We start from the raw sequence: 13,585 nt of genomic DNA, 5'->3' as shown, positions 1-13,585 counted from the left end.
GGTAATTTACACAGACACACGCAACACCCCTATGGTCTTCTCAAATAGGGTTTGTAAGTCTCATTATAGCTTCATTTCCGTTAACAGAATTTCCGATGTAGAATGTATTGAAATCAAAAGACTGATCTGCATTTTCTCATTTACTTCCACGATCTTGAAAGATTGTATTACAATGCAAAATCTTCTATTTTATGCTTTTCTTAACACTTTTATCATGTAGAAATAGTTATTTGTCAATTTTCATTGGTATTTCATACAAAAAGATAATTTGCTTTTAATACTGAAATCAACTCTCTGTGAATGAAAAATTCCCATGCTTTAAAAAAGAACAGTATTTTAATGTCCCAAGGAAAAAAAAAAGTGCTGAAAACTTCAAATTCACTTTTAAGTCCAATGGCCATATTTCCATAAAAATCAATCAACCGTAACCAAAGCCGAAATTAATCTGTAACTTCTCATAGTAAGACTATATACAAAAGATAAAATCCATTGGAAAAAGCATTACAAAAAAATAGGTGTGGAAAACTGTAAAGTTACTGAAATTAAGTCAAACTTAATCTGTAACTCTTCATAATAAAGCCACATACCAAAAACAAACTTACTTGGTAGTAGCATAACAAAAAAAAAGTGCAGAAAACACAGATGAACGGACGGCCGCCCGGTATTTCCATGTCCCCTCACGACAAAAACGGTAGATTAGGACCCATTCTCATGAAACCACTGAATCATGTGACAAGTCTTACATACACTATGGCAATAAATGAAAAAGCAACCACGGATGTGGTCTCAAGCCTATTAACGACATCTTATTAAAATTTAGGATACATCCATGTAAAACGGGAAGACAAAATCTACTAAGCTCTGGTTGTTGTGCTAGTTCTTTCATGATATGACCATTCCATGTAAATCTAGGGTCAGCCTAAAATAGAAAGCACAATATATACAAGTAAGGACTTTTAGACAGTCATAAACATTTGGTGCACTTGAATATGACCTTTACCATAATCAAACTTTTTGCAGACATAAGCATACTGAATATGGAAATTTTCATAACACAGCAGTATTTTTTACAGCCAATGAAATAGTTAAGTTCAGGGGATAGAAATGTTCTTCCCTTGTTTAAGAACCCTTATCTGTTTAAATGATTGTTAAAAAAAGTCAACTGGACAATTAATGACTTTCTATCACTTCATAGGCATCTTTATTTAAGTTTGATAGAAAGTTAAAATCTTTTAGTCAATTGCACAGTTCACTACCAAAAGAAATTCATCTGGTGATTGTCATTTAATCAAGGGAAGACCAACTCTATCCTGTGCTGTGAAACAGGTACTACAAAGGAGTCCAATTATATGCACATGTATTTCATTTTCATTTAAATCTTCAGATCAAAAGAGTTCCTATTTAAGGAGTAATTCAGGAAAGTCCTGACAAATCAACCATGATTTCTTTTGGTTTTAAAACCCCTCATGCGTGTGGCTAGCTTACTACATTGTACCACAAGTTGATGAGGACATGGATTTGATTCATGATCTAGCCACACTTATTTAGGGTTAGGGTTAGGATGTCAACACTTTAAAGATTCTGCTTTTCAAGCAAGCAGGTTGCATATAAGAAACAGGAGTGACATCTGGTTTGCTCACAGTCAGTACATGAACAATGTGTCTGTGTGGGATTACATACCCACTTGTGGTCTGCTGCTCCTGTGAGCTAGTACATTAAAATACTGGCCCAGCATGTTGGATTAGAATAAAGCAGGGCAGTTTATTTGATCAAATGTTCTCATCTTGTAATGTATGAAATATCTGTCATAGGAGCTAAATTCACTACCAATCAATCATTTTTTTTTATTTCACAAACCTTGTATTAAGCACTTTACACATGTATATACATGTACATCACAAAATGTTTTCTCCGGGTATGAAAATCAAATTTCAAAAGAAAAATAAACGAGTCCACAATAAAAATTTTTAAGTAAGTAGTCTTTGTAAGAATCATGCAAATTCTGTAAAATGTGATACACCTCAAAAAAGGTTACATATTTTTATTTTTTGATAGTTGATTCATGGGTCTATATTACGAAATGTGTAATTATTCATTCAAATTTGCCTGCTCTTAAGAGATAATCAACATTGAAACTCTAATAGATTCTATTGTATTTGAGTGTCATTTACAGAGTTATCTCCCTTAATTTTGAAATCTACAGTGCATTATATATAATTTTTATCTCCTTAGAGCATGGGTTATATGAAAAACTTAATGTTAATTTCTGTCTACTATTGTAATTCAAACAAAATATCAAAAATAAAAATATGTAGGCTTTTCACCCATGAATCACCTTTTGCATGATTCTTAGCTGGAGTACTACTTAATTAATCAATTTAATCCTAAATACAGTAATATTCTTACCCTTTCATGAAGTGGCATGCTGACAAAGTCAGGACTAGTATTACTTAGTCTCTGTAGACTGTGTGTGAGATCGTATGTAGAAGAGAAATAGTAGCTATCCATCTTCAGACAGTGCTCCACCAGACTGACATACATCTTGTTGTCAGCAGTCTACAAAGAAAATTATGCATTACTGGAACTTTAAGTGATACCTCGCCACGTAATGGTGAGAAAAGGGGGATGGCAAATGTTCAAAATGGCATTACTCAAAAACTATATTTTGGATTTTGCTGAAAATTGAACTCTTCCTGTACTTCATGGAACTGAACTGGAAAAAAAATCACTGATCAAAAAAACAAAAAACAAAAAAATAACAAATCATCCATACCTGTTTTTCCGTCAGATGAAGAGTTGTTCTTTTATAAGATAACATTTCTGTGTCAGTAACTTTCCATATTGTATGACCACATATCTCTCCAACTTTCTCTTTCTTTGTAATAACAATAAGATAGGGACCTGCTGTGAGACGAATAATCCCAAATATTCCCCATATTACTTTTGTCACAGCTGGTGGAATATCAGCATTCTCTGTAAAAATAATTAAATACATGTAAATTTTAAAACAGGTAATAGGCCTTGTGTAGCATACTCATTTGACAAATTTAAGAAGGTAGACCTAGGGTAAGGGACATAACTCTTGAAATCAGTGATATGTTTGTATCATTCAATTTCACCAAAACCTTTCCAGCTTTCCTTTGCTACAGAATGAAATCAGTCCAAGTTACTGTAATGCTTACATGAGATTTAAGTAAATTATAACTCTAATATTGGTCAATAGATTTTCATGAAAATTTGATTACAAATAGATCTCATCATGTTGAAAACTTCTTTACTTTCTGGTTATATGAATTGGTTTGACAGAATGATGACTGATCTAAAACTGATCAATCATAGATGCTTATTGCAATAATAATTGCACACGTTGGACGAGATACTGTAACAAACCCTGAAGATTGATTGAATGATTGTTGGTTTTTAATGCCGTTTCCACAACCAGGGCCATACCACAGCAAGAACATTTAACAAAATGAAAATATTACAAGCAAGATCAAAGTCTCTTCATATAAAACAAACCTTGAAGACTTATATCTTGTGTAACTCTGTCTATAACAAGACTTTCTTTTTCCTTGGAACCCTTTGACTCCACATAGAACTTGTCTGCAGTGATGTGCCTAAAAAGTAAACAAGAAACAATTGATGAATGGAATGAATTGAAAGATGACATGCAATGTTTCCCTAAATCATAATGACTCATTGACAGTAAATTGATATTTGAGATCAGTTTGTTTTAACAAGAATTTGAGTAATTTATTATGATTTAAAGCAAAAAATTCAAAAAGACAGGAGAAATCTATAATTGTGGCTAAATCTCCTATGTATGTCTTGACATAGGCAAGGAAGCAGGAGATTTTTATTTTTATGTATATAATGGGAAATTCCTGTCAAAAGCAGATGATTTAACACATATGTTTTAGACAGAAAAGTAAGGTAAGTAAGTTCAATAAAAATGTTTTGAAATTTTTTAAGCATTGCTGCATGAGATAAAAGTCTGTGTAAAATGGGTATTTTAAGTATCACATCTGGAAAAGTAGGCAAGCCATGCTAAAAAAACACCTAATATACTGTAAACATAATTATTTGAGGTGTACTGATTTTCGCAGTTGCCTCAAGAACGCGAAAGTTTGAACTCACGAAAATATATTCACATTAGCAAGTCCTTTGACCATTATAATCATTAAATTTGAATAGAAACATCGTTTTGTGAAAGGGTCCTATGATTCAATGCAATCAAGTATGAAAATATACTAATTCTTGATCATTAATATATTGAAATATTAACGGTAAAATAAGTCATCAAAAGCAGAATCTCACACTGCTGAGACTATTGAAAAACTTTATTTTCTTCAACTATAAAAACCACCAAAAATTAATACCCGTGATTATGTTGACTTTTCAGAAACCATGAAAATTAGCCTCCGTGAAAATTAATACATTTACAGTAAAGAGTAATTTTTTAAGATAGTTAAATGCTTTACAGGGCCCAGCTTGATATGACCACAGACATCGAACCCTGAATAATTGGAGCACGAATGAATAATTTAAACTTGATACAACTTTGAAGTTAGGTGACAATAAGACACTTGACACTGGAAAAGAGTTTGAATTGGATTGATGTTGCCAGTTTCTGGACATTGAAGTTCCTAAATGATTCCAGTCGGTCAATAAATAGAGCCACTTTCCAGGTGACAAGCCTAAGTCATTGGTGTTCACTAAGTATCCATATGCTATAGTCAAATTCTATGAAATACATGTTTTGGCTCTACTAGGTAAATTTTAATTCCAAAACAGTTGACGTCATTTACCCATTATCAATACCAACTTTCTTTGGTGGTTTGGAACCTTGATGTAAATTTTTAATTGAAATCAATCGATTAATAATTAAGTTTTTGCACGAAAAATGAAGTGTCTAAAAGGATGCCACCACCGCAAACAAAATAGATGACACCAACACCATACCATTGTAAAAATAATTAAAATTTTAGTTCATTGTCATTATCTATTTTTTTTCAATTTTGAAAATGCCAACATAGCAGCATTACAAAAATAAGAAAATTACCCTGAATCATATCTGAATTTTCTTTTTTCAATAGACAATTTTATTTACACAAACACATTTACAGTAAATGGTTATGGCATGAACAAAAACAGAACAGCACTCAAACGAAATTTACTGATGATAGATCTTTCTATTTTAGATTTACATAAATCAATATATGAGGTGTATTAGACAGAATAAATATTTTACGGTAAAAAGTTTTTCTCTCATAGCCAGTGAGCCTACAAATTTTGCTTAAATTGATCATGTAGTCTTTGTTCGATTCTTTTGATATAAAATTGAAGGTTATTAAGTTGTAAATTAAGATGACAGAACCCAAATTTATTTAGTATATTTTTTACATGGGACATTCACAAGTTGTTATTTTTAACTTCTCTGAACATTAATTATACATTTTTAGTTGTTTATTACAAAATATATATTTTTTTTTTATCATTCTTATCATTTATTTTATGTAAATGTACTTTTAATAAAGTATTTTTGCAAGTCAGTAGTACATGTATGTATGTACATGTAAATATTACAAAATACACGAATCATACATGTACATGTATGATTCATCCACTTGAAACCTGATATCCTGAATATGCCATACACTTCAAAAGAAAGACATAACAAAAATGTCTGATCTTTGTCCCTGGATTACATTTTTTTTTTATTTCTGCAAGAATCTTTTAAGCAATTCTTTTTTTATTTCCTTCCGTGGTCATTTAGTGACTTCATAAAATTGAAAATTCAATGTTGAGACTTTTCAGTGAATGTATAAATTGTAATCACAGAAAATAAAATAAAAGAAATTAATTAGACAGAAGGTCAATGAAGATGTCGCAAATATTTATTTTAGAACAAATTGTACGAACAATTACACAAAAAGTTGTAAATGAGATAATTTAGGCTTTGCCTATCGGGACGGAGCTATTTGTACTCAAAATACATTATGTTGTTACATGGCTTATGTCTCGACCAATGGGAATATGAGAGACTTTTGTATAACATTGGCAGTGCATCTGCTTTATAAGTTCAAACAATTACTTTCTAACTGCTGATGTCTCTTCCATTCACATTTTGACAGAATCTACAGAATTGGTAAATGTCACTGATCGTAAAATTCTTGCATCATTCATTTGATTAATTGGTTTGATATTCTTTGGCAGATATTTCATACATTTCAGTAGGGGGATGTTTGATGAATATATGACGCTTTTAGTGGTTATCAAAAGGAATTTCTATACATCATTATGTCACATTTGAACAAAATATCACAAGTGTGGCATTATTGGTAAATGTTTTTATCTCCAACCCTCATTGTCTGTATAGAATAGGGAATATACATTAATCTACAAATAAAAGGACTTTTAATATACAGCAAAACACTTGCAAACAAAGAGAAAGACTGATTATTTACATAGTATTTTAACTGGCAATTTAAAATTACCATCAGTGTTATCAAAACCAAAAACTTCACAAACTATAATAGTGCCATTAGCCAATATGAATTACAGTGAAGGTACTTTTAATCGTAAGTACCAATTTTTGCGGTTCCATGAAAAAGTCCTAGTCTGTGGACTCATAATTTCATGGATTTCCAATTTGAAAAAAAAATTGAAGGAGTTGCTCTAGAATAGTTTTTAGGGGATTTGGCTGCACCGGCAAGATACACTGTGAAGTGTTTATCTAAAAGGTGTTATTTTGTATTACTGCTTAACTAAAGGCTCAAGAGAGCCTGAATTGCTCACCTGGTTAACCACTTGCTTATTTGAAAAACTTGAGGAATGAGACAGTTCCATTTTTAGTATAGGCAGCCATATCTATTCAAGGATTAAAAATCACAACAGTCATTTTGAGCACAATACACTAAAGAACTATTATTCTTATTTTCATTCAATGACCTTAAATGGTTTTAGAAAAGAAGATTTTCAAAGTTGTACATGTGAAAATAAAAAAAACAACAAAAAAACTGTTTCAGGTTACAGACCACCAATTCAACCAATGAGCATTTGGAACGTACGCAAAAATAGTCCTACGCAGAAATTACCCCTGTTCCTCATAGTGCTGTGAAAAAAGTTCTCATCTCATTTAAAAAATTTAAACAGTTTCTGAAAGGAAAAACATTTCTGTACATTTTATAGGTGCATTTTGCTTCTTGTGATGTGAAGCCTAATCTCCATAATGATTTCTAAATATACCCCTATCTCGTGAAAACACTGGGATTTCCCATGCTATTTACAGACACTTCACTTCCGGTGACCAGTACTGCACTGCAAGTCTGCTAACCCCACATGCCATTCTGAGGATTGTGAGCTGACATATGTAGAATCATGCTGATATATAGTCATCTGCAGGTTAAAGTTAAGGTAAAGTCCAGAGAAGCCATTGAATATTGTGAAATTAGCATAGAAGCCTATGGGAAGTGGAATTAGTGGTTTTTAGCCTTAAGCTGAGGCCATGGCGAAATGATAAGTTTCTTGGAATAGCTTTAAACTACTTGAAGATCTTGTAAACTTTGCTATGAGAGGAATACACTACAAAAATCCTTCAAAATATGCATTTTTTTAAGTTATAGGTCCAAATTATGGAAAATTGGTCTTTTTGGCTGAATTTTATGTCCTATCTTGTGAAAAGTGTAGAAAATTTAGTAAAAATATCAAATATTTAACTTTGAGGGCTATATTTACTTAAATATGGTGGTAATCAGCACTTGAAATCAAGTTTTGTGTAAATTTGAGCAAAAATTTGATTAGAAATGAGGAAAAACTCACTTTCATTACTGCGGTTAAGGACATATAAGCATTTCCCTATGGCAACATGGAAAATGCATTTTTGAGTACTTTTTTTGCTTTAGGTGCCCTTTACTTGTCATGTTTTATTGTGAAAACACTGTATTTACAAATTTAAAGCCAAAGATATCACCTTTTGCGAAAATTTAAAGATTTAGGGTTTTTGACATGTAATCAAGAAAAAGGGGAGGCATGTCAGACATAAATTTTTAAAAATAGACCAATTTTTCAGAAAATGACTACTTTTAAAGGCTATCTCTTTATTAATATTGTTAAAAAACAAGTTGTGATTGATTTTTTTTATTTGAATTGTCAGAAAAAGTTCTTTGCAAATATTTAATGCATTTAAGTATGGTAGAATATTGTCACTTTTTTGCTCGCGCAACTTGGTTACCCTATATTTAAAAATCAAATATTTAAAAAAGTGCTTGTCACATTTCACTGAAACTTTGCAAATGCATTCAGTATGTGTATAGGAAGATACTTGTGTAGTTATTTATTTTTTCTAAGACAGAAAGTGACTCTTTAGGTTACAGACCACCAATTCAACCAATGAGCATTTGGAACGTACGCAAAAATAGTCCTACGCAGAAATTACCCCTGTTCCTCATAGTGCTGTGAAAAAAGTTCTCATCTCATTTAAAAAATTTAAACAGTTTCTGAAAGGAAAAACATTTCTGTACATTTTATAGGTGCATTTTGCTTCTTGTGATGTGAAGCCTAATCTCCATAATGATTTCTAAATATACCCCTATCTCGTGAAAACACTGGGATTTCCCATGCTATTTATAGACACTTCACTTCCGGTGACCAGTACTGCACTGCAAGTCTGCTAACCCCACATGCCATTCTGAGGATTGTGAGCTGACATATGTAGAATCATGCTGATATATAGTCATCTGCAGGTTAAAGTTAAGGTAAAGTCCAGAGAAGCCATTGAATATTGTGAAATTAGCATAGAAGCCTATGGGAAGTGGAATTAGTGGTTTTTAGCCTTCAGGGGTCGTAACTCCTACATTAGTCAATGAAAGGTTTTGAAAATTTTGGCATAGGTCCATCTCATGATGCTGAACAATATTAAATGGCCAGAAATTTGCTAAAAGGCAATGGTTTTTGAGTTATTTGAAAAGAACTGCCATATGACCCCTATTTTCTATTTTTAGTAACGGCGGCCACGTTTTTTCATGAATCAACAATCCCAACATTCATTTTGTGTGGGATACCCTAAAAAACATATATTTCAACTTTCATTGAATTCTGTGCAATGGATTTTGGGAAGAAGATTTTCAAAGTTGCACATGCGAAAAATGCAAAAAAAACTGTTTCAGGGGTCGTAACTCTTACATCAGTGGACCAATCGTTTTTAAAATTTTGGCATAGGTCCATCTCATGATGCTGAACAATACTACTCGTGCCAGAAATTTGCTAAAGGCAATGGTTTTTGAGTTATTTGCAAAAAACTGCAATCTGACCCCTATGTTCTATTTTTAGTAACAGCTGCCATGTTTTTTCATGGATCAAAAATCCCAATGGTCATTTTGTGCAGAACACCCTAATGAACAATCATGCCAAGTTTAAAACCTGTCAGTCTAGTAGTTTCAGAGGAGAAGATTTTTAAAAATTTGTCCACGATGATGATATCGACGACAACAACGATGACAATGGACGCCAAATGATGGCATAAGCTCAGTTGGCCTTTGGCCTGGTAAGCTAAAAAAAGTGGTCAAGAGATCAATTACTTGTTATGATTGTAATAATCAACACAGATTAGGTTACTCTTTGTATTTATGATTATGGTGTTAATTATGCCACCAACAAAGATAAATGGACTCAGACTTTACTAAAAAAAATGTACATGTACATTGTATGACGTTACCCAGTGGTACTCAAAGTCCTTTGAAATGAGGCCAGGTAGTTGGAAATTCAAATGTATATCACATGTTAAAATAGCAACCCAGACCACACTTAAATAAAAGAAGATATTTGAGAATAAATATGCAGTTGACATAAAAGACCACTTTAAAGGGTAAGATCACCTTTACATTAAGCTACGCTCTTATGAAAAATCATACCCATGTAGACAAAAATAAATAACTTCGAATGCAAAATGCACTTTTGTAAAATGCACAAGGCTATGCAAAATTCAAAATCTTTGAAATATATATATATCGGAAGGAAGATCGTAAGTAGATTTTATTGATTTTTTCTAATAGCTTGTGATTAGCTCACGACCACTAAGTCAGTTTGGTAGATACAAGTATATTCACTGTATATTAATATATAAACAAAAAATATTCTGTAAATATTTCTATGATCCTGTTTTTCTAATCACCAAAACATGCTGTCTTGTCAAGCTTATGATTGCACAAATGATAAAAGAGAAATATTCTAGAAGTTTTTTAATCGGCAACATGAACACTCCTCAGAAGTAGCCATTAGATTTTAATCAGACATACTAATCTTCTAGCTGCAAATCTAGTTGATCATCAATGTTTGCTAACAAGTTGTGCCTCAATCTTTTCTCCTGTATATTTTGGAAATTGTAGGAGAAAAGTATCAAATTAATGCTTACTTGGGTCATCATAATCAATTACCTATTTATTTTCACTTTTAAAAAAAACGACTACAAAACTTTAAAAAGTTGTTATACATGTAAAACTGGATATGTGATGAATGAATTTTTATAAAAATTCATAAAATTTTAAATAAAAAGTATTAAAAAAATTACACATAAATTGAAGTACAATAGGAATTCTAATCATTATAAATTTTTTGTCATAAAAATGGTTAAATACATGTACGTTGAAATTTTCCATTTCTTAAATTTTACACATAAATCAAAGTAAAATAGAAATTCTAATATTTAAAAACTTATTTACATAAAATATAAATTTTTAATAAGTTGAAATTAAGATTGAAGGATTGATTGTTGGGATTTAATGCCCAAGCAGCAATATTTCAGCTATAGCCAGGCGATGAACATAAAATGGATCATAAAATGAACATGAAATGATTATGAAATGAAAAATGGAAGGGACACAAGGATAATGTGGTCGATTAATTGATTGTTGGGGTTTAACACCTGAGCAGCAATATTCTGGCGATGAACACGAAATGGATGATAAAATGAACATGAAATAATGAGGATAATGTGGTAGACAACTTTTGATTGCCACTAGAAATAAGGAAGAATGGGTAAGGTCGGACAATTTAGCTTCTTATGGTCAGTTTACCGTATTATGGCCAGACGACAAGTAACATACCAGGGGTACTCCATTCCACCGTGGGACCGCCAAAGTTAGGAATAAAAATAGATAAAATTTTACACAAAAATTAAAATACAATAAGAATTTTATGGTCAAATTCGATACTGTCTGTGTTAAGATATAAATCTTTATATCACAAATAGAACTGCAGTTAAAAATTTTATACATTAACATTGTATATAGCTTAAAAGAATACTTCATTTGCAGTTGATACAGAACCAGTATATTGCGCTTTGGGCATTTGCTTAATGCATGTAGGTGTACAAGAGAAAATGCTACCATCCCAAGCATGAATCATACTTTATACTCTTTTCTAGATTACCTGAATATTTTCGTTCCATGTTTAATTTACACATTTATATTATTTATATAGGATGATCAGATTTCTGCTTTAAACTGTTATACTTCTTTTAAAATCATATAAGAAATTGGAATGTACTCAATATACCTTATATATAATTTAAAATATATAAGATATCCTTCCTCAGCATAAAACTCATAAAACTATATGAGCATAAAACTCACAAAACTTAACGAGCATAAAACTCACAAAGTTCAAGATCAAAACAGATTCAGAAGCTGAACGCTATTCATATGTTAAACATATTTAGACGTTTATTTTATTTATTGTTATGTTTAGCATCGTTTTTAACGATCCATCACCCCGTAAGAGTGATTGTTGACTATTATTTAGACGATTATATATATATATATATTTGTATAAACAAATTTGCTCACAATTTCCACATTACTTACGTAAATGAACCATTCCCAACATTATTCCGTGTGTTATTGACTCAAACCAGATGCATGGACGATTAGCCTGTAGAGGCTCCCCGTCCACAAATGTGCGGATAAGCAGCCACTGCCTATACCTAAAGACAATGGGACAGAATACATGTACGTCACCCAAGTAGAAGGTTAATAAATTGACAAAAGACACTATAATAAGTGTCAATCTGGCAAAAACCTACATGTATGTGGAAAAGAGTATTTAACAAGCTTACACGTAGTTCTAACTAATCTCATGAACTACATGTACGTCTACGATCTCAAACAGAAACGTTTAGCATTCAAACAAATACAATTATCAAAGTAAAAGTAAGGTGGTTATTGTCAGCATTACAATAATGGATAAAATTGTAACAAAACCATAAATTACAGAGTAAGAGTTTCGTGAACAGACATAATCACAGCAGGTTAAAAGGTGGTCCGATTCCCTGACGTGACTATTTTTATTACGTCCCTTGTTTAACCAGAAAAAATATGTCTTCTTGTTTCGTTCGCGTCTTTCTAATCAACATAATTTCTGCGAAGATCAACATCAATACAACCTAACTGATTCCACAATCAGGATTCAGGATCTGACATTAAATGCTGTCATATTGACATGGAAAATTGACATTTAGGTTAAAAAGTTAGCCCACTTGCCTATTTAGCTAAGTGACAACCCAAAGTCTTAATAATTTTTTAATTCGGTCGCATTAATAAACCTGCAATACGAAGTTTTTTGATAGGACTTCATAGAACTTCATGAGGATAGTATAAGTGAAATATTTGCCGTTAAAACACATAATTTCGGCGTTTTTTTTTCACAAAAAATATATATAATTAAATCCAGACCCCAAGTACCTGTGGTCAGGGAGTGTATTAGAGCAAGGAGTTAAATATATATAGATCCTTGATTTGAGGGAGAAGCCACGTAATAATCTATATTTAAAACACTGTCGTTGCTATTTGGCTGTTTATTGGCCAATTGTCTCAAATTTCTCTATTGAAATTAGGGTTACTTTGCCAAGGGTGTTTGTGAAAACTACTGGATCGATTTTGATGAATGCTGTCCCAAATTAAAGATAATGTAACGGGAGAGCATGATTTGACTCACAAAATTATACTCCGCCACCGAGGATCGAACCCTAGACCGCTCGGTGAAAAGCCAGCGACAATCCATTAATCGCTTAGTCAAGTCAATTAACTGGTTATTTAAATCTCAGTATACCTACTACAACGTAAGTAGGCCGTCCTGTCACATTTCCCCCACCTAAAGAGTCTTCGTACCACGAACGACACTAACACTAGCTCACCAGCTAACCAAACCCCATGGGTTTTTATTGTTAGGCGCCAAATGTAACTAGAGAGCATGATGATTGGGGGTTTTAAGGTCTTTACTATATGCTTATGGATCTCGCACGACCGCCCCTTAAGGGGATTCTGTTAGTAATGATAGTTAGTAGTAGAAGGTAGCGGAGCCCAGCCTTCGGGATACCTGACCGAAGAACTCAGAGTATGTTCTACTAGCGGCTGGGCTGCTGTGTTGACGCTCTGGCGTACTCCCAGACCCTACCTGGGTCCGAGAGTGTTTCTCCACTCTATTTTGGAGTACGTCAACGTGTAAAGTGAAGGAGAGCATGACGACTCACAAATTTATACTCCGCCACCGAGGATCGAACCCTAGACCGCTCGGTGACAATGCAAGCCAG

At 32.6% G+C, this 13,585-nt stretch overlaps 1 protein-coding gene across 2 annotated transcripts in view; it reads right to left on the bottom strand.

The window, feature by feature from the left end:
• The window catches only part of LOC148617134 (phosphatidylinositol-3-phosphatase SAC1-like), a 28,807-nt gene extending 16,445 nt beyond the window's left edge, over positions 1-12,362 (bottom strand). The window contains exons 1-5 of one of the 2 annotated variants that reach the window (XM_088584473.1): positions 12,268-12,362; positions 3,520-3,617; positions 2,774-2,973; positions 2,407-2,556; positions 826-919 (exon numbers count right to left, since the gene is read on the bottom strand). In XM_088584473.1, the coding sequence (XP_088440599.1) occupies positions 826-919; positions 2,407-2,556; positions 2,774-2,973; positions 3,520-3,617; positions 12,268-12,293 (568 nt within the window). In that variant the 5' untranslated portion in view covers positions 12,294-12,362. Of the gene's footprint in view, positions 1-825; positions 920-2,406; positions 2,557-2,773; positions 2,974-3,519; positions 3,618-11,072; positions 11,544-12,267 lie in introns of those variants that run through there. The other variant, XM_088584472.1, reaches the window with a different exon arrangement.
• Between the last annotated feature and the right edge of the window lie 1,223 nt (positions 12,363-13,585).

The sequence above is a fragment of the Perna viridis genome, chromosome 5, assembly GCF_037379345.1.
Source record: "Perna viridis isolate PV_CMFRI_1.1 ecotype Kerala chromosome 5, ASM3737934v1, whole genome shotgun sequence".
Lineage (NCBI taxonomy): Eukaryota > Metazoa > Mollusca > Bivalvia > Mytilida > Mytilidae > Perna > Perna viridis.
Note: the sequence above shows the minus strand (reverse complement) of the source record. Positions and strands in the feature narration are given on the sequence as shown.